The sequence below is a fragment of the Thalassophryne amazonica genome, chromosome 2 (assembly GCF_902500255.1).
Source record: "Thalassophryne amazonica chromosome 2, fThaAma1.1, whole genome shotgun sequence".
NCBI classification, from domain to species: Eukaryota; Metazoa; Chordata; class Actinopteri; order Batrachoidiformes; family Batrachoididae; genus Thalassophryne; species Thalassophryne amazonica.
Genome location: NC_047104.1, coordinates 41,217,588 through 41,239,783, shown reverse-complemented (window position 1 = coordinate 41,239,783; position 22,196 = coordinate 41,217,588). Strand labels below are relative to the sequence as shown.

Here is a 22,196-nt window from a genome sequence, read left to right as displayed (position 1 = left end):
AAATTCATTTAAGGATTTGGAATATGGAACTGGGGCTCTATAAATGATGACAAAATTGATTTTTGTTCTTGTGATCATGACTGCATGTGGCAGCATCAATTTGACAGATAACCAAATATTCAAAAGATTTAGGACCCACAAGAACTGTTAAGCCAAACCGAGACTTGTAAATTAAAGCAACACCTCCACTTTACTTTGTGTTGCGAGGAACATAACTAAATGTGTAAGGACAGCAATCTTTAGTTAAAGGCAGGAGGAAATTGGGTTTCAACCAGGTTTCACATAAGCCAATAATGACTAAGGAATGTTCAAGAATTCCATCATTAGCAGTGATTTTAAGGACAGCGACCTTATATTAATGAAAACTAGGCAGTCTGATTGGCAGAGTTTGAGAATGGTTCTGTCCTAATGTATGTAAGATGTCTCAATTTAGATGCATTTTTATGAAGTTCTACATGGCTGGAGATACAGTAAAAGCAAAATTTTGGGATTCATTACAGAATGAGCTGGTGGGCCATCTCCAGTTATAGCATTGCATATAGGTGATTCTTTAACTACGGGCACTATTGGCCTTGTAAATGTAATTTCCACCACACCATTGCCTTACAATATAAAGCGCCTTGGGACAACTGTTTGTTGTGATTTGGCGCTATATACATGTGCTCTGATGTCACTGTTTATCTCCATAGAAACTACCCAAACAATCTTTCATACAAACTGTTTAAAGGGACATTACAGTGTTGTGGTGGAAATTACGGCAATAGTGTGGGACAACTACATTTTGTTTAAAAAAAATCACAACAGTTGTATGACATTGAATACCCCTATTATGTTTTGATTATTTTACTGATATTTTATTCAGAGATATTTTAAAACATTAGAAAAAACATTTCTTTACCATTCATTTTTATTATTGAAGATCAAAGGTCTGGGTGTGGGACAAGCACAAAATGGCAATATTTGCATATAATGATGCTGAAAAAAGGTGAAAAAGTCATCATAGACTACTAGAACAAATTTCTTAACACACTTTCATTGTAAAGATAACTATAAAAGAGTGAAATTTCCCCTTTTTTCTGTTTTTCATACAATATGATCAAAGGACATAATAAGTGCCCGTAGTCTAAGAATCACCCATATATAATTTGCATAGCATGATCCTTTATACACTTTATGAGTTCAATGATGGAACCAGATCACAGTCTCAATTTGAAAAATTTCCATTCCTGACACATAAACTACACTATCATCATAGAGTTTTTCCTGCCTTAATTTTCTGACTAGCCTAGTGGATTCCACACCCATATAAATAGTAGGCTCTCTAATCACCGTGACCTGCTGCACTTTCTAACATTATCCTCTTTGTAGAAATCCAGATATGTTTTCAGACAATATGGTGGCACCTTCCGCAATAGGGTGAATGCCTTCTGGAATCAGCAAGCCATGTCGACCCCAGAAAAGGGGCCACTTATCAATAAATCTAAATTTTTGCTGCCTACAAAACTTCACAAGTCGCCCATTTAAGCATGTCAGAGTGCTGTAAAACTCATCATTTCCATGAGAGTGGAGGGGACCAGAGAGAATTAATCAATGATGACATCTTTTTGGCGAGGTCACAAGTCTTCTCTATGTAACCTCAGACTGTCGCATCCAAACCCCATTGGTGCCAACATGGATAACGTGACTGTATTTAGTGTTATGTTCCTCATTCTGCCTATCCCCCATGTGATGCAATGTTGGATGCTCTGACCCCAGGTAAGCATTTAACATCAGCTGGGATGATGAACCTGACTTTGTGTGTTTCAGCCTGGGGATGGGGGTTCCAGTTGCCCGTAAACTGGGAGGACTATCAAGAGGCATTTCAAGGGCAGAAAAATGGTTGAGTCAGGATTGGTGACTGTGGACAGGGACGGCACAAATGGACACCAAATGTTTTGAGCCGCCTTCGACTTCACCGTAGTCGTCTTTTACTGGCAGAGCAAATCTAACGCTAATGGGCACATTAGCCACCTTGCCAATAAGCTCATCCAGAGTGCTTAAATATTGAACTCCACAAAACTAAGAAGCTGGTGCTTATGGACACAACTTTATAGAAGGGCCCCTCTGTCTGACAGCAAACTAATATAAACCTTGGCGCACAAAAAAAAAAAAAAAAAAAACTGGACTAAGTACAGGAAATTAGCGCAGGCTAAACGCTAATAAGATAATCTAACCACTCCAAAGAATCACACAGGGATAAAGTAGTGAATTTCTTAGCGGATACAATAGAAAAAAAATAAGATTCAAGCATAGTTAGACTACTAGAGAAATGATTACAATTTTTTGTTAAATAGAGCAGCAGTAGCAACAGTAGCAGTGATAGCAGTGGTAACAGTGGTCATCGCAGCAGTGACATTCATGTCTCTGGGTCCTCAGACTTTGAGACACAGAGACGATTGGGAACAACTTATGGAGTCACAAGGTCATTGGACAGAGGTGTTTGGCGACAGTGATATCTTTGCAGGAGAATAAAGGTCCAGTCTTTAGGGTTGTGTTGCTTCCCATGTTACTCTACCATCGACATTAACGCTTGTCCGATTGTCCCGGACAAGTGTAAAATGTGATCGGACTAGCAATAGCTCTAAATCGTCCGACCGGACAAGTTGTTTTCATCTTGTCTCGCACCTCGCAAGAAAGCGTCTTCGGTTTTTCCCGCAACTCTCCACATAGCGGACAATTGGAAAACATGGCATGACAGGGTTCTCCCCAGACAATGGAACAACGGCGCCGCGCCATCAGTGTTCTGACAGCGCCGTCACACTCTGCTCTGCTATCAAGTAGTTTTTTTAAATCCAGCCAGGCTGTTTGTGCAACTGCCTGCTCACCCCCCACCCCGCCGGCAGAGAGCCGAGCAGCGCTGCAGCTCAGAGCGCACAGTGAAAAAAAAAAAACTCTGTCAAAGAATTTAGGTAAAAAAACGCTAATTCTGCTTGTATAGCCCCAGAAATTCATTTATAGGCTTTATTTTACAGTTGAAAGCCTTCATGTTTCCAAAGTTTGTTCAAATACAGTGTGAGAGTGAAGAGACTCTCGTAGAGAGAGAGAGAGAGGCAGAGAGAGAGAGAGAGAGAGAGAGAGAGAGAGACAGGAGACAGAGAGAGAGAGAGGCAAAGAGAGACAGACAGACAGACAGGAGAGAGAGAGAGGAGGAAAAAGTGTTATTAGATGCTACAGCTGTAAAAAAGCAACAAAACAATTTTAATAAATGATCATCTTCACCACACAGCCTCAGTTAAACAGTAAAGTGTGAAAAACGTTTTTCGTCCAGGATTCATCTTTAAAAGAGCAGATTTACTCCTTTACTTCTTCCAGAATTATTTTTTCATTTTCTTTTTATTATTGTTGTCTATGCACCAATGACAAAAGATCAAATTACTTGTATGTGAGAACTTACTTGGCAATAAATCTGATTCTAATTTGACAATCAAATCAGTCCAGATTTAGCTCTTGTTCAAACAAGACAATTAGAGGTTATATTGTTTTTTTAAGTATGCAATTCCACTGAAAAATGTTGAAAAAAAAGAAAAAAAAAAAAAAGCTAAACTGTCAACATGACAGTAAAAACTACCTGGACTCTTACTGGATTAAAGGTACAGTGTGTCATTTTTAAAGAAGAGAGCAAATGTTATGTCCATCAAATATTAATGTGTTTTTAAACTTTTCAATGTCATTTATTTTCTTTAGACAGAAAAATACAAAAAAGAACTTTGATATTACAACATAAGTGCAATTTTTTTGTCTATTATTCTTGCTTTCAATGCATCTAAAACCAGTCAAAATGACTTGCAACGTCTCAGGCGATAACCGCCAACAGCACCGCTATACTAAAAATTTCTGGGGAGAACCCTGTATCATGTGTGCACGAGACCACTGTATGGAGTGTGCGTTCGTAGCATCTTCTTACGAGATGCTGTGGCGGGAAACATTAGATAACCAACATCGCATTGATTAACACGCCTTTTGAAGAATATATTGAACAGAATGTCTTTTCTAAAACCTCCGAACCAGGCCAGATACCAGGGAAAGCGCCAGTCAAATGCAAAGCATCAACCCCTGCAAGTGTAGAAGCTTCAAAGAAGAGGTATGAAGAGAAAGGAAGTTTGTGAGTAGCTGGACACAGGATTATCCGTGGCTGGGGCACAAGGAAGAGGACAACACAATATACTGCCATGTCTGTCGGGATTTTCATTCAATTGCGGACCAGTAAGTCATTTTTAAATGTTGAAATAAAAGAATTTGATTTGCTTTATCAAAAAAACATACTGGCAAATGATCATGCATTGAACAGTGATGAATTCAGAAAACACACAGGAGAGCAAGCAAATGCATATTGGCATTTACCAATTATTTAAATTTTTTCCCCAATTATCAGAGGAGAGAAACATTATGAGCTATGTCTTGGTTAACAGATTAAAAGGCTAGAGGCTATGCATGCAACATGTAATAAAATGTATTTTTTGGAAATTCAAATTTACTACCCACACAGGAGAGAAGCATTTTATGAAAAAGTGTAATTTCAGTACTTCCACAATAGCATGCACCCAGACACCCCTAGGTGACAAGCACCATTGGCATATGTATCGCGTGCCTTCGGCACGCTTCACGCGACTGCGGCACAAGCTTGTCCGGACAACCAGGTTTTCCTATAGGCCAAGTAAACCACCAGGATTACTTGTCCTATGGACAAGTACACTAAAAAGGTTAATGTCAATGCCCGTCACTGCATGGCTGTGAGACCTCTGACAAGAGATCTGTGCGGAAGGACAAGCAGCTCCCACCGAATTTGTACAAAACCGTAAAGTGACATTTGAAAAACATATATCACAATTTTTATTTTACTTTGGCTGCCATAGCAGATCAGGTTCAGATCAGCATTGGGACTTGGCACATTTTACACCAGATGTCATTTCTGTTGTAACTCCAGCTCTATATGGAGAACTTCACACAGCTCGCAGTGTTTCCAAGTGCTAGCCAAGTACTCATCAGGACCTACTCTACCTCACTTCTGAGAACTGATAAGATCAGCTCTCAGAAGTGAGGTCAGTGCAGTCGGTCAGGACTGCAATAACCCTGACCACACTGCAGCAGTGATTAATGGTGGTATAACTGCTCCTGAGTTATCAGGGTCGCCATAGCATTGGGATTTGAAACGTTTTACACCAGATGTCCTTCCTGACGTAACTCCAAGTTTACCTGGAGAAACACATACAGCCCCTGACCTTTTGAAGAGGTCTTCCACCTAAGTACTAACCAGGACCCACTCTCCTTAGCCTCTGAGATCTGACGGGATCAGTCTCACACCGCAGATGGCACTGATGCAGCGAATAATATGTCACTACAACCAATCAAAATCAGAAATAAGTATTGCATGACCAGGAGAAATCGCTTTAACAGCACACGAGACTAATAATGGGTTTATTGCCATTTCGGATTTAACAACTAAAACAAACGGTTCCTTTGTGATGATGAAAGACGTTTCCCGAGGGATCCTACCTCTACTTACCAAGTTTGTCAAAACTCCGATGAGGCCGGGCGGTTGCAGCCACTGAACTGGCCATTCTCAAAAGGTGAAATTAAGGCCAATCCTCTCTCAGCTAAAATCACAAATCTACAGCAATTCACAGGGACCTGTTAGTAGCACAGAGTTAGATTTTTTCTTTCACATGCGTGAATCAACAATTAATTACAACCCCAACCAATGATGACCATGAAAAACATGCAAGAAGCAACTATTGCATTTGCTAAGCAGCTAAATTAGCCTCTCAAAAACAGAGCAATACAGAATGGAACAGCACATGTAAAGCTGGAAGAAAAAAGTGGATATTATAGCTATGATTTGCAAATACGAGGGCTGTCAATAAAGTAACGGTCCTTTTTATTTTTTTCAAAAACTATATGGATTTCATTCATATGTTTTTACGTCAGACATGCTTGAACCCTCGTGCGCATGCGTGAGTTTTTCCACGCCTGTCGGTGACGTTATTCGCCTGTGAGCACTCCTTGTGGGAGGAGTCATCCAGCCCCTCGTCGGAATTCCTTTGTCTGAGAAGTTGCTGAGAGACTGGCGCGTTGTTTGATCAAACTTTTTTCTAAACCTGTGAGACACATCGAAGTGGACACGGTTCGAAAAATTAAGCTGGTTTTCAGTGAAAATTTTAACGGCTGATAAGAGATTTTGAGGTGATTCTGTCGCTTTAAGGACTTTTCACGGTGCGAGACATCGCGCAGCGCTCTCAGGCGGCGTCATCAGCCTGTTCAAGCTGAAAACCTCCACATTTCAGGCTCTATTGATCCAGGACGTCGTGAGAGAACAGAGAAGTTTCAGAAGAAGTCGGTTTCAGCATTTTATCCGGATATTCCACTGTTAAAGGAGATTTTTTTAATGAAAGACGTGCGGACGGATCCGCGCGTCGGGACGCAGCCGACGCGGTGTGGCGGCACAGGAAAAACACCTCCGTGTTGATAACCATTTGTAAAATCCAGGCGGCTTTTGATGGCTTTCAGTGGAGTGAGTATATGAGAAATTGTTTAACAGGCAGGACATGTTCCAACTTGTCCTTAAGGCTTTCAACAGAGGTGTTTTTCCTGTGGCGGAGCGTCACGGCGGCTGCGTCCGCACGTCTTTCATTAAAAAAATCTCCTTTAACAGTGGAATATCCGGATAAAATGCTGAAACCGACTTCTTCCGAAACTTCTCTGTTCTCTCACGACGTCCTGGATCAATAGAGCCTGAAATGTGGAGGTTTTCAGCTTGAACAGGCTGATGACGCCGCCTGAGAGCGCTGCGCGACGTCTCGCACCGTGAAAAGTCCTTAAAGCGACAGTCTCACCTCAAAATCTCTCATCAGCCGTTAAAATTTTCACTGAAAACCAGCTTAATTTTTCGAACCGTGTCCACTTCGATGTGTCTCACAGGTTTAGAAAAAATTTTGATCAAACAACGCGCCAGTCTCTCAGCAACTTCTCAGACAAAGGAATTCCGACGAGGGGCTGGACGACGACTCCCACAAGGAGTGCTCACAGGCGAATGACGTCACCGACAGGCGTGGAAAAACTCACGCATGCGCACGAGGGTTCAAGCATGTCTGACGTAAAAACATATGAATGAAATCCATATAGTTTTTGAAAAAAATAAAAAGGACCGTTACTTTATTGACAGCCCTCGTATATCTATATGTTTATAAATACATGATCATGATATTCATTTTCTTTCTCCCAAAATCATTTTTAGGGCTATTTCAGAATAATTAGAATTAGAATGGTGATGTCTTCTAAGCACTAAATTAGGACAGTATTTGCCTTACTGGAGCCATGTACGGAGCTGTCAATGTTTATGTGATTGAAAGCAAAGTCTTTCTTTAACAGTGCAAGGGATTTTAACAACATTTCTACATGTCCTAGTTTTACTTTGGATGCTTACATTATTTTATTTTACACACAGAAACAAAATTATTTTACAAAAAAACAAGAACTATCAGGGTCAAAATTATTACACTACCCACACCACTGCTAATAGTCAATTGTGTATCTTTTTTGCTGGAAACAACCTGCAGTCATTTGTTGTATTTTTCAACTAGTAAGACATGTCTCCTGAGGAAATCCAGCCCATTCTTCTTTGGCAAATCTCTCAAGCTCCTCCAGATTTGATGGTCTTCTAGGATGGACTTTGGCCTTCAGTACACCCAACATATTTTCAATGGGATTCAAGTCAGGGCTTTGTGCAGGCCAATCAGTAACATTCACTTTGGTCTTCTGAAGGTTGTTCTTCAACAGAAGCGACATACGTTTTGGGCCATTGTCATGTCATAAGACAAAGTAATGACCTAAACTCAGTTTTGCTGCTTGAGGCTGCTTGGGCTTTTCTTTCAAAGCCTTCATACATCCTTCTTTCCTCATGATTCCTTCCACTTTGAGGAGATTCCCAGTTCCAGATCCACTGAAGCATCCACATGCTACTACATAATATTCTTACTGCCATGTTTCACTGTGGAGATGGTGTTCTTTGGGTTATTCATCTCTCCCTTCTTTCCCCAAATATAAGCAATGTCTCTATAGCCAAAGAGCTTTTGTTCACCTCATCTGACCAAAGGGTACACTTCCCATATGCATAATCTTGCTCCAGGTAGAATACTTCAGTTGCGCATGAAAGGTTTTCTTGGTCTGCAACCATTCATGTCAACCATTCATGTTTTCTCTGGTCTAAACTGATTTCTTTTGATGTTTTTAAAGTAACAGCTCAAACCCTTACTATCATTTTTATACTGTGTGTACATTGGTTTTAAAAAACTTTGAGCATTACAAAGTTAAAGCATATCACTGCACAGCAGTGTGCTACGGTGATCTGACTCATCTCGAGGGGAGATAAGACTGCCTACAGAGAGGAGGTTCAGCACCTGTCAGAGTGGTGTCAAGTCAACAATCTGCTACTGAACACCGCAAAGACAAAGGAGGCCATCATAACCTACAGGAGAAAATGGGGGGATTATGCACCTCTCAATATCAACGGAGAGCCAGTGGAGAGAGTGTTGTCTTTTAGGCTTCTGGGAGTCCACATCCAAGAAGAGCTCTCCTGGTCCACCAACACCACTGCTGTTATAAAGAAGGTCCAGCAGTGACTGCACTTCCTGAGGCTCCTAAGAAATGGTAAATGGACTGCATTTATATAGTGCTTTTCCATCTGCATCAGATGCTCAAAGCGCTTCACAAATAATGCCTCACATTCACCCCAATGTGAGGGTGCTGCCATACAAGGTACTCACTACACACCAGGAGCAACTAGGGAATTAAGGCCCTTGCCCAAGGGCCCTTAGCAATTTTCCAGTCAGGCTGGGATTTGAACCAAGGATCCTCTGGTCTTAAGCCCAACGCTTGAACCACTAGACCATCACTTCCCCCAAGGAGGAAGAGCAGACCGGGGCAGAAGCTGTAAGTGGCCTTCAACCGCAGCACCATTGAAAGTGTGACGACATACTGCGTCACAGCCGTGAACAGTAAGGCTCTGCAGCGAGTGATAAACATCGCCCCCCCCCCCTCCCGAAAAAAAAAAAAAATCACTGGCTGCCCCCTGCCACATCTTGAGGAGATTGCTACCTCCCACTGTCTTAACCGATCCAGAGCCATCCTCTCAGACGCCTCTCACCCAGCACATCAACTGTTCAGCCTGCTCCCCTTGGGCAGGAGATACAGGTCAATCAGAGCCCGAACCATCAAGATGACAAACAGTTTTTTTCCCTGGGCTGTGAGAACACTAAACACTCATGTGCAATAACCGAAATCCTATGGGCTACACTCATACAAATATGTGCAACATGTGCAATCCATGGGTGCAATTTGGTGGGGGATAGGGGAGACATGTCCCCCCCCCCACCTTTTCATCCGGGGGGACAGAATATGGTATGTCCCCCCCCCACCTTCTGACATATATGTGTGTACTTGAAACATGCTATGCCAGTCTTAAGTGCAAACCATGTCAGTCTTACGTGCAAAATCATGTCAGAATAGTATCTTTGTTTCTGCAAGTTTGCATTTTTAGCAGCATGACTTGTTTACAACACCTATTTCTTGTTTGTCACATTCGGAATTTTCTGGGACTGCATTTGCCCAGATTTGAAACCAAAAATAGCTGCCTCTAGGGACTAGTGTCTACACATAAGTATCAATGAACAATATGCTAATTTACTAAATTCTGAAAGTTAGAAAAGGAAATCAGAAAAGCTATCTGGGACCTCAGAAAGCCCATCTGCAATTATTGCTTGATCTCCAAAATCAGTCTATGCAAGCGAAATTATGTTCAGTATGAGTGTTGTCATTAGTGCCACTTCGAAAATTAAATTCATGATAAGTAATTTATCCTAAACTTATGATCTGTTGTTTTTTCAAACTTATGCAAAAACAAATCTTGAGGAAAAAAAAAATACAGTATGCGATAGTTAATAATTATTAAGAGCCTGTTCTTTCATATTTATGAATACATTTTACCACATTGCAGTTGTTTTTTTAATGAAAACTCAACCTATCATTGTTTTTGAGTTCTACACATGTGGTGATACCTTATTTACACCAGGATGTTAATAAAATCAATGCTGGCTATTCTCAGAATAAAGTACTTATATCCACAGTTTCAAACTACATAAGTCAAATGGTGTCCAATTTATGGTCTTCTCAAAACATTAAAATTACTGTTCTGAATGCTCAGAATGCATTTGAGCTTATCTAGAAACCGTTGGCCTTGCACTTTGTCCCCCCAATTTCTAGTTCTAAATTGCGCCCTTGGTGCAATCTAATTTTCTCTGTGCAATATGTGCAATCTAATTTTCTCTGTGCCTTATGTAGAACGTATAATTATTTGTTTAAATAGCTTGTAAATATCTTCACTTATTTACATACAATTTTCACTTGGCCTGCTAAGTTAGTTATTTACGAGTCATAGGTGATGGCTTCTTTTTATCTTTTCTTATTCTCAAATTCAGTTGCAGAGTGGCACCCCTAATCTTGTTGTATGTCTATAATAACAAATAAAGCTTCTGTTCCATTCTATTTGAAAATGTAAGCATCCAAAATATAAATAGGATGTGTAGAAATACTGTGTCCTTGTTCTTTCAAAAAAATAACTTGGGAAACATTTGAAGAAAATGTTCAATTTCATGGGGGGAGGGGGGACAATGGATAATTTTGTCCTCATCTGTATATATAAGGGTTGGAATGATACATCTAGCATTGTGATAATGTTATTGTGTGACCTGTACTGATTCATATAATTTTTTTGCAATGGGTACTGAGATACCATGAAAAAACTAGGCTACTCCTGCATGGAAGAAACAATGATCTCTTGCAGAAGAATCATTAGTTATAAAATACACAAACAGGAACCACAATGTCAAGGATTACAATGTAGAATAATTTGTTTTTTTTTTAAACATTTGCTACAGATTACTTCCTAAAATTAGTGTGAACAGCGATGTTATTATGCACTGTGACATGTATCAACTGGCAATAGGTGTATGGTGATGTATTAGCATTGTGGAGCTAGTGTATTGTTCCACCCCATCTCTGGCTGCACCCAGTCATTCAGACTTGCCACAACAGATCATCCATGTTCAGTTTGGAATTCAGACCTTTGTTTTTGTATAAATCTGATCTGGCACATGTTTTATGCAGACGCCCTTCATGGTGCAACTCCAGATCAAAAAGGAGAAAGAACCTAATCCAATGGTGGGAGAAAACCCACATTGGCACAGGGAAGAACAGCAAACACCACACAGAAAGGAAGTGGGCATTCATGGACTTGAACCCAGAACTTTTGCTGCCATATTGATTTGACTGATATCCCCAGATGTATAGACAGCTCCATGCCTCATGACATTCACTCCATGCTTTAAGCTTAGAAAAGTATACTACTGTGTTAATACTGCTGTAAAACAAGCTGGTGCTAAAGTTTGTGTACTGCAGTTTACACAGTCAGATTCAACTCAGTATTGTTTAATTTTTTTTTTTAAAAGGCATGACATTTGCTTTAACCCAAGAAAAGTTGTCGAATTAATTATCATTGAAAGCTGCAGAAATTTTAGCCAGCATCAGTTGTTATTATGACTAGGGTTGCACCAATCCTAGCCTTTTCTGTGTTTGTATGTAAACACAGTCTGTTGATCACCACTGACTAATAAACAATAAATGTACAATCTGTCAACCTATGTGTGAGATGGGTTCTTCTTGGTTTAAGGTTAAAAATGTGGCGGCAAGCAATAACTATGTAAATCCTCTCCCATTCATCTTTGACAGACCATGTGGGCATGTCTCACACAGCCATTTGGAGGACAACATGGACTTCCATGACATGTCACATAAGTTTAAACTGAACCACGAATCCTAATTCAGGAAACAGAATTGTAGTAGTTTCAGAATGTTTTACATGAAATTCCAACCATCCAAAAATGTCAGGTGTGGTATGGCAGCATGCGTAGGTGATGTGCATCAAATGCACTATGGCCCCAAACATGTTCTGCATCCTTAAAGCTTGCACCCATAAAATACAGTAAAATCATGGTACTGTGTGTAACCAATGGGCTATATTTCATATCTAAAATCTTCTTTGCAGAGTATTTCAGATCAGACAACACTAGCAATATATCTCCAACATCACAGAATCACATAGCCACTTACATATTGCTACATCAGCATAAAGGGCTTAAGATTCAGGAAAAATAATTTCATTTAATCAAATATTTTACATTGATATTTTTTTTTCAATTTTTGCAGGTGAGTAATTTCTTTTTTGGTGTGGAGAAGGTTGAACTTCCCAATGGAGTGCTACCAGCAGGCTAGGACATCATACAGAATATGTTGTACCTGCTGAGGCCACGGTGAGTTGGTACCGCCCAGTACTGCAAATTTCCTCCTGGCTCCAAATTTCCTCTCCCGGCCAGCATAGATTTTCCAAAAAATGAACTGAAATGTTGCTGAAAAATGTACTAATTCAATCGTATCGTAAACAGCAGAGATCAGCAATCAACTGCTTTCAGCATTCACTTAAAGCAGATTAGAATGGAGACACACAGCATTTCTCTCCACTCTGACTTAAAGGAAAAAAAAACCTCCATTAATAATCCAGAGTGTCAGAGTTCATAGATGCTGATACATTCAGAAATTTACGGTTTATTTTACATTTTAAAAGCTCCCGTTTCCAAAAAGCTCTGAAGAAAACCGCATTGACAGTGAGAGCGAGGAGGAGGAGTCATGCATGACATGAACATCATTCTGGAATGATTTCAAGGTGCAGTCAGGGACCGGTGGGTGTCCAGTTTGTTAACCTTAGAGTTGCATCCCTGTTTTTTGCTGATGATGTGATTCTGTTGGCTTCATCAGGCAGTGATCTCTGATGCGCACTGAGCAGGTCTGAGTGTGAAGCAACTGGGATGAGAGTCAGCGCCTCCAAATCTGAGACCACAGTCCTCTATCAGACAATGGTGGATTGTCCCCTCTGGTTAAGTGGAGGAGTTTTAGTATCTTGGGTGTTGTTCACAAGTGGGGGGTAAGTTGGAGCATGAGATCAATTGACAAGTTGGGGTGGTCTCTGAAATTTTACAGATGTTGTAATAGGCCATTGTGGTGAAAAAGGAGCTGAGTCAGAAGGTGAAGCTCTCAATTTACTTGAGTTACACACCCATCCTCACCTATGATCATGAATTTTGGGTAATGACTGAAAGAATACACTATAAGCGGTGGAAATGAGAGTCCTCCATCGGGTGTCTGGGCTTACACTCCTTGACAGAGTGAGAAGCTTGACTATCCGGGAGGGACTTGGAGTAGAGCTGCTGTGTTAATACTACTGTGTTAATACTGCTGTAAAACAAGCTGGTGCTAAAGTTTGTGTACTGCAGTTTACACAGTCAGATTCAACTCAGTATTGTTTAATTTTTTTTTTTAAAAGGCATGACATTTGCTTTAACCCAAGAAAAGTTGTCGAATTAATTATCATTGAAAGCTGCAGAAATTTTAGCCAGCATCAGTTGTTATTATGACTAGGGTTGCACCAATCCTAGCCTTTTCTGTGTTTGTATGTAAACACAGTCTGTTGATCACCACTGACTAATAAACAATAAATGTACAATCTGTCAACCTATGTGTGAGATGGGTTCTTCTTGGTTTAAGGTTAAAAATGTGGCGGCAAGCAATAACTATGTAAATCCTCTCCCATTCATCTTTGACAGACCATGTGGGCATGTCTCACACAGCCATTTGGAGGACAAACATGGACTTCCATGACATGTCACATAAGTTTAAACTGAACCACGAATCCTAATTCAGGAAACAGAATTGTAGTAGTTTCAGAATGTTTTACATGAAATTCCAACCATCCAAAAATGTCAGGTGTGGTATGGCAGCATGCGTAGGTGATGTGCATCAAATGCACTATGGCCCCAAACATGTTCTGCATCCTTAAAGCTTGCACCCATAAAATACAGTAAAATCATGGTACTGTGTGTAACCAATGGGCTATATTTCATATCTAAAATCTTCTTTGCAGAGTATTTCAGATCAGACAACACTAGCAATATATCTCCAACATCACAGAATCACATAGCCACTTACATATTGCTACATCAGCATAAAGGGCTTAAGATTCAGGAAAAATAATTTCATTTAATCAAATATTTTACATTGATATTTTTTTTTCAATTTTTGCAGGTGAGTAATTTCTTTTTTGGTGTGGAGAAGGTTGAACTTCCCAATGGAGTGCTACCAGCAGGCTAGGACATCATACAGAATATGTTGTACCTGCTGAGGCCACGGTGAGTTGGTACCGCCCAGTACTGCAAATTTCCTCCTGGCTCCAAATTTCCTCTCCCGGCCAGCATAGATTTTCCAAAAAATGAACTGAAATGTTGCTGAAAAATGTACTAATTCAATCGTATCGTAAACAGCAGAGATCAGCAATCAACTGCTTTCAGCATTCACTTAAAGCAGATTAGAATGGAGACACACAGCATTTCTCTCCACTCTGACTTAAAGGAAAAAAAAACCTCCATTAATAATCCAGAGTGTCAGAGTTCATAGATGCTGATACATTCAGAAATTTACGGTTTATTTTACATTTTAAAAGCTCCCGTTTCCAAAAAGCTCTGAAGAAAACCGCATTGACAGTGAGAGCGAGGAGGAGGAGTCATGCATGACATGAACATCATTCTGGAATGATTTCAAGGTGCAGTCAGGGACCGGTGGGTGTCCAGTTTGTTAACCTTAGAGTTGCATCCCTGTTTTTTGCTGATGATGTGATTCTGTTGGCTTCATCAGGCAGTGATCTCTGATGCGCACTGAGCAGGTCTGAGTGTGAAGCAACTGGGATGAGAGTCAGCGCCTCCAAATCTGAGACCACAGTCCTCTATCAGACAATGGTGGATTGTCCCCTCTGGTTAAGTGGAGGAGTTTTAGTATCTTGGGTGTTGTTCACAAGTGGGGGGTAAGTTGGAGCATGAGATCAATTGACAAGTTGGGGTGGTCTCTGAAATTTTACAGATGTTGTAATAGGCCATTGTGGTGAAAAAGGAGCTGAGTCAGAAGGTGAAGCTCTCAATTTACTTGAGTTACACACCCATCCTCACCTATGATCATGAATTTTGGGTAATGACTGAAAGAATACACTATAAGCGGTGGAAATGAGAGTCCTCCATCGGGTGTCTGGGCTTACACTCCTTGACAGAGTGAGAAGCTTGACTATCCGGGAGGGACTTGGAGTAGAGCTGCTGCTTCTTTGCATGGAACAAAGCCAGCTGAGGTGGTTCGGGTACTTGGTGAGGATGCCCTCTGGTCATCTCTCAAGGGAGGTCTTCCAGACACGTACAACTGGGAGGAGGCCCTGGAGAAGACCTAGACATGCTGGAAGGACTATATAGGCTTGGGAATGCCTCGGAATCCCCCGGGAAGAGTTACAGGACTTGGCTGAGGATAAGAAAGTGTGGGATTGCTCGGTCTGCTGTCACTGTGACCCAGACAAAGATAAATGGCAGAAGATGAACAAATGAATGACTGAGTAAATGAATGCACAGAGTATGAGATTTGGATAATTTACCAAAATTTGGTGTTTCCTTGCTCAGTTAGACCATTATCATCTATTACAAAAGGCATTTTAAAATAACTCCCTAATAGAAGAGCATAAGGATTTGTTGTGCAGGATTGGTGCATCCCCAAATTTGACTTGATGGTTTTAGAGAAACAGCTTCATCAAATCTTAATCTATGCAGCAAAAATGAAGAGGAATGGCCTACCAATGCTTCAGGTGACATTTAAATCTTAGCTATAATGCAACAACCCATGTTGGTCTCTTCGAATCTGACACTGTTTTTGTATCTATCTTGATGGTGGACAGTTTTCACAGAGCCCCAAACTGAGCTGTAGTAGACCTGGTGAGAAAGTTCTTAAAATAGCTGCTGAACATCTTCACCTCTGACCTTTTTTTCATGCTAGCCCCTTAAATTCAAGCGGCGCAGACGGCCTGAAAACAAATAGTCTCTAACAAACACCGGCAAAAGACAAACATCATTCCGCACAAAAAACATGCGTTAACAGATTTCAGACCTGATCTTTTTGACCGAGCTTTGAATTCGAGGAGCTTCCAGCCGACATCAACCAAACTCGCCATGTTTACATAAAAGTCACCAGCGCCGGAAAATAAAAGCGAGTTAGCTGTCTGCCTTCAAAATAAAATCTTGACTGCAACTTTGATCGTCTGGTACAATCAAGAGTGAGGTTGTGTCGACTGTACGTGTCATTTTTTCATAAATTTCTAAAACCCACTAATTATAATAAAAGAACAATGTCTATAGTGTTTTATTATGCATACGTATTATTTTATTTTGAAGAAACATTCTTATTACACTTTGCCTCTGAGTTTTGTTTAGCTTCACACAGCTGTCATCGGCCAGCAGACTGACAGCACGACAGTGACGTGAATACCTAAGTGGCTTAAGCCTTTTATTTTAACAGCGTTATACTTAGGCTACCAATATGTACACAAATACACGTCACTTAACAGATATTTAAAACTAAAAATAATTTGGTCTATTTGTATTTAAAGGCGATTATTTCTCTCCCACCGTAAAGCTGAATGCCGTATTCCAGTGTGTGTTTGTTGTGTGGAGCTGGGAAGAGCAGCAGGATGACGTTTCATGTTAATATTTTGGCATTTTTCTTACTTTTTGTGGGGAAATATACATTTGGACTTCAGGATGTGACGACCGTGCTTTTCGGTGGTGAAAATTACGGCTCGGTGGCAGCGTTTGGAGATTTTAACTCGGATAAACAGACAGACATTTTTCTTATCAGACAACGTAAGACTTCACAAATAATAAATATTTATCACAACGACACATTTCATACTTATTACAACTGTGTTGCAGACTTAGGCATTTGACAGGTTTTAAAATCTTGTTGGAAAAACGAGTAATGTTTGCTGTTGTAAGGATGAAACGTTTGTTTGTTGTGTTTCAGGCTCTGAACTAATCATATTATTGGCTGACCTGAAAGCTCCGTATTTCAAGCCTAAAGTTCGCATCACCAAAGATGATCTGTCACCGTAAGTCTGTCACTTTCACTGTAAGAGGATGTTTAGTAAATTAAATGCATCAACCACAGAAGCATAACTGTGCACTTGACCACAGGACCAGAAGGCAGTGAAATGTAATTGATCTCTACAATTAAACAACAAGAAGTCCTTAGAGTCCTGGTGCTTGCTGTCTTACTGTATGGTTGTGAGACTTGCCAGTGACGGAAGGAATGAGTGGAAGTCTTTGGTGCATGGTCTCTTGATCCTTGTGTACAGTAGCTCTGTGTAAGGGCTTTGTGTCAGTGCCATGGGTACTGCTGGAATGACTTAGTATCAGATGAACAGTAAGATAGTGATGGAGCATCAGCTACAACAGTTTGGCAATATGGCACATTTCTCTGTGCATGATCCAGCCCATAGGCTCCTCATTGTTGAGGACCCCAGCTGCTGGAGAAGGCAAAGAGGACAGCCATACTTCACCTCGTTGACCCCCAAAATGTGCACAAATGGTGAATATCCACGAACCGTTAATAATTTTACTGCAAACTGTGAATAAAATATCCCACAAACATGAACTCGGGTCATGCAAAATGTAAGTCGCAAAAGGTGAATGCCATTCATGATGTATATTTTCTTTCGGCTTAAGTAGTTTACGGGTCAGTTACTTAAGAAAATCTTCATTGCAGACCCTATTTACACATTTTATTTATTTATTTATTTATTTTGGGGGGGGGGGGGGGGTGTCACTACCAAACATCTGTTTCAATATGAGGGAACGCTGTTGTTTACTTCCGACTTTCCTGCGCATGCGCACAGACTGGTAGGCAGATAACACCAGATTCCAAGCAGGTGCTGTGAGAAAACGTTGGCTGGATGACGCTGACAAATGGCCTGACATTGATTACGGTTCTATTTACAACTATCTCATCAACACACTTGAGCCTTATGATGGTGAGGCCATGAAGGCTTTCAAGTCTTTGGAGGTGCAAAATTACTTTATCAGTTGTCACATAAGGGTTGCTGCAGAAGTTAATGTTTGTCTGTGCTCTTTCAACTGTCTGGTCCCGTCTTTGTGGGGTGAGTGCATTGCAGTAGTGAGACGTACCTAGAAGTTGAGGGAGTCACTACCACTTCAAAAAAGTCCAAAAAAGACATTCCTGCACACTCCTGCAGCCGGACACACATCTGTGCACTCATTTTGACACAGAGTCCAACTTTTCACTTTCCACATTGTGTACGTCCATTGTCTGCAAAATTTCTCTTTTGCGCAAGTGTTCTGCATAAATGCTCATCTTTAGGAATGTTAAACTGTGATTTCAAAAGATTGAACTGAAAATCAGGTCATTAGTTTGTAGCCCTCATAATAACTGCAGTCACAGCTTATTGCCTAAATGTGGAGCTGCACAGAGAAAACCAAAGGCAAAAAGAAAAACACACAGAAGGGGAGTGGATTTGTTTTTATTGTGATGAGTTAGAACACAGAGTGAGCTCCTGTGATCCCATCTCCCACTTGTACTGGACACACCACATCCGATCCTACAGACTACGAGGTCTGTCCTTAAAGTATCGTACCTTTTTATTTTTTTCAAAAACTATATGGATTTCATTCATATGTTTTTACGTCAGACATGCTTGAACCCTCGTGCGCATGCGTGAGTTTTTCCACGCCTGTCGGTGACGTCATTCGCCTGTGAGCACGCCTTGTGGAAGGAGTGGTCCCGCCCCCTCGTCGGATTTTCATTGTCTGGAAATGGCGGAATGAAAAGGACTTTTTTTCCATCAGAATTTTTTCAGAAGCTGTTAGAGACTGGCACCTGGAAACCATTCAAAAAATTTATCTGGCTTTCAGTGAAAATTTTACGGGCTTCACAGAGAATAAGGACTTTAACTACAGGTTTAAGGACCCCTTTAAAGGACGGTCGGTGCGCCGCGCTGCGGGCTGCGACGATGCGGCACAAACCACTGGATCATTTCTAAGCTGATGGCTCTGTGGATACGAGACCGTCGTCCAGCTCTCCACAAGTTCTTTTATACTCACTGGGCTGGTAAGCACTGAAAGCCGAGATAGACATGTCCCAACTTGTCCTCTAACACTCCGAAACGGAGGTGTTCCTTTGTCTCGCTTCATCAGCGAATCGGTCGTGACGCGCGAAGCCTCCGCGCGGCTTTCCATGACAAAATCTCTTGTTAAAAGTGAAATCTGCCGGAAAATGGCTGATGTCCAGGTCTTGTGATAACCAGAGAAAGAGCACACGACGGTCTCGTATCCACAGAGCCATCAGCTTAGAAATGATCCAGTGAAATGGATGCCTGCAACAAATTTTCAAAATAGCTGGGACAGTGCACTGTACTTTGTGCTATGACACGTTATGAATCATCAGACTTTGCAGTAGTACCATAATATAGACAGTATAAAAATTTTAGCTGTGTTTATTTGGATATATAACAGATAAAAGTACAATCCCAATTCCAATGATGTTGGGACATTCTGTAAAATGTAAATAAAAACAGAATACAATGATTTGCAAATCCTCCAACCTATATTGAATACACCACAAAGACAAGATATTTAATGTTCAAACTTATAGCCTTTATTGTTTTTGTGCAAATATTTTGCTCATTTTGAAATGAAGGCCTGCAACATGTTTTAAAAAAGCTGGGACAGTGGTATGTTTACCACTGTGTTACATCCCCTGTCCTTCTAACAACACTCAATAAGCATTTGGGAACTGAGGACACTAATTGTTGAAGCTTTGTACAACCCCTGGCAAAAATTATGGAATCACCGGTCTCAGAGGATGTTCATTCAGTTGTTTAATTTTGTAGAAAAAAAGCAGATCACAGACATGACACAAAGCTAAAGTCATTTCAAATGGCAACTTTCTGGCTTTAAGAAACACTATAAGAAATCAAGAAAAAAAGATTGTGGCAGTCAGTAACGGTTACTTTTTTAGACCAAGCAGAGGAAAAAAATATGGAATCACTCAATTCTGAGGAAAAAATTATGGAATCACCCTGTAAATTTTCATCCCCCAAATTAACACCTGCATCAAATCAGATCTGCTCATTGACATTGACCCTATGTGTCTTTTTGCAAGGAATGTTTTTGCAGTTTTTGCTGTATGGCAAGATGCATTATCATCTTGAAAAATGATTTCATCATCCCCAAACATCCTTTCAATTGTCCAAAATATCAACATAAACTTGTGCATTTATTGATGATGTAATGACAGCCATCTCCCCAGTGCCTTTACCTGACATGCAGCCCCATATCATCAATGACTGTGGAAATTTACATGTTCTCTTCAGGCAGTCATCTTTATAAATCTCATTGGAAAGGCACCAAACAAAAGTTCCAGCATCATCACCTTGCCCAATGCAGATTCGAGATTCATCACTGAATATGACTTTCATCCAGTCATCCACAGTCCACAATTGCTTTTCCTTAGCCCATTGTAACCTTGTTTTTTCTGTTTACAGTGTTAATGATGCCTTTCGTTTAGCTTTTCTGTATGTAAATCCTATTTCCTTTAGGCAGTTTCTTATAGTTCGGTCACAGACGTTGACTCCAGTTTCCTCCCATTCGTTCCTCATTTGTTTTGTTGTACATTTTTCGATTTTTGAGACATATTGGCTTTGAAGGATATGACCATAAGTACGTTTTAGTAGAAATGCATTGTTGTGTATTACTTAAGTGTTCTTGGGTAATAGGCTAAAGTGTGCATCTTTTTTTTTTTTTAACGGTCAAATTGAAAAAAAATTCTAGCCTATCTGATTATTGACTGAACATTATCAGCAAATGTCATTACGTGACAGCTAATATAGTCTTTATAGAAAATATTTCACTCATAAATAACACAACTTTGTGAGTGACACGCTTAATGTAGTTAATAAATATATTGCTTCAAACCATTGATATGCTTGTGTATTTAAATAATATAACTGTCCATTGGGTTTTTAATTGAACGTTATCATTAGGTTTAGCCAAAAGGCCAATGGATGTACAGCTAATAAATGTTGTAGGAAAAATAAAATTACACTCACAACATTACCTGTACACCTGTGATTGTTACTGTTATCATCATCATTATCATCCGACCCTGGTCGTTGGCAGGTGCCGTGGGAGGAAAACCTGGGAGTCGGGGGGGGCGGGGGGGCAGTGATGGTGCACTGTGATCGGACACAAACTGTGGATTTTCCCTAAGGTGTTCCTGGAGGAATGTGAAATGTAAGACCACAAATTGTGAATATGTGCAAAATGTAAGTCAGATTGTGTAGAAATTCACATTTCGTGAGATATTTTTTCAGTATTCATGATTAGCAATTTGCGGTTTGTAGATAATTCCCGATTTGCAGTAGATTGACGTTTTAGGGGTCAAGAACCTGCCTGCAGCAGCTAAATTGTTAAATTCGAGAGATGGAGATGGACCAGTTGTCTGCTTGGGCAGTTGCCATCCAGGACCTAACACGGTTGTGATGGGTGCGAGAACTCCCATCACCAGCACGTGCTCTCAGACTTGACTCTACTGTTTAAACAAGCACACAGTTTGCACTAACACACAGCACCATAGGCAAATATTTATAAACTTATCATTGACAAGTGATGTGTTTCTGCAGGGACATTTTACAAAGTACCATTCAGTGATTTTTTTTTTTTTTTTTGAGCTTTGACCTTTTGATCCCCAAATCAGTACACTTCTTGGGTCACCATGCTTAACATACATACCAAATTTGGTGGCAATAAAGACAATTAAGGAAGAAGTTATTTAGCTCAAAAGACCTTTCAGTTTTTGACCTCAAAACTACATGGCTTTTTGGGGTCAATATACCTAATGCACACAGCAAGCTTGGTGACAATGAAGAAATGAATAAAGACGTTTGACCTTATGACCACAAAATCAAAAGGCTTCTTGGAGTCACTATGCACAACGCATATATCAAGTTTGGAGCCAATTAGGCCAGTACAGCTAAAGCTATCTTGGTCACAACTGAAATGTTACATGACTAACTGACTTGTTCACCACTAGTGGTGGGCACAGTTCCACTAACTGCTAATTAGCGAAGCAAATTTTTTTATTTGCTGATTAGCTTTTCAGCTAGCTTTGAAAACCATCAGGGG

At 40.4% G+C, this 22,196-nt stretch overlaps 2 protein-coding genes across 9 annotated transcripts in view; one reads left to right on the top strand and one right to left on the bottom strand.

The window, feature by feature from the left end:
- Positions 1-16,215, bottom strand: part of phkb (phosphorylase kinase, beta) — a 318,068-nt gene extending 301,853 nt beyond the window's left edge. For 2 of the 4 annotated variants that reach the window (XM_034185355.1, XM_034185336.1), the window contains exon 1: positions 16,111-16,195. In XM_034185355.1, the coding sequence (XP_034041246.1) occupies positions 16,111-16,174 (64 nt within the window). In that variant the 5' untranslated portion in view covers positions 16,175-16,195. Of the gene's footprint in view, positions 1-5,542; positions 5,648-16,110 lie in introns of all 4 variants that reach the window. The other 2 variants (XM_034185351.1, XM_034185344.1) reach the window with 2 other exon arrangements.
- A 409-nt stretch (positions 16,216-16,624) lies between these two features.
- itfg1 (integrin alpha FG-GAP repeat containing 1) overlaps positions 16,625-22,196 on the top strand; it is a 578,524-nt gene continuing 572,952 nt past the window's right edge. For 3 of the 5 annotated variants that reach the window (XM_034185393.1, XM_034185366.1, XM_034185373.1), the window contains exons 1-2: positions 16,626-16,862; positions 17,023-17,107. In XM_034185393.1, the coding sequence (XP_034041284.1) occupies positions 16,640-16,862; positions 17,023-17,107 (308 nt within the window). In that variant the 5' untranslated portion in view covers positions 16,626-16,639. Of the gene's footprint in view, positions 16,863-17,022; positions 17,108-22,196 lie in introns of all 5 variants that reach the window. The other 2 variants (XM_034185381.1, XM_034185387.1) reach the window with 2 other exon arrangements.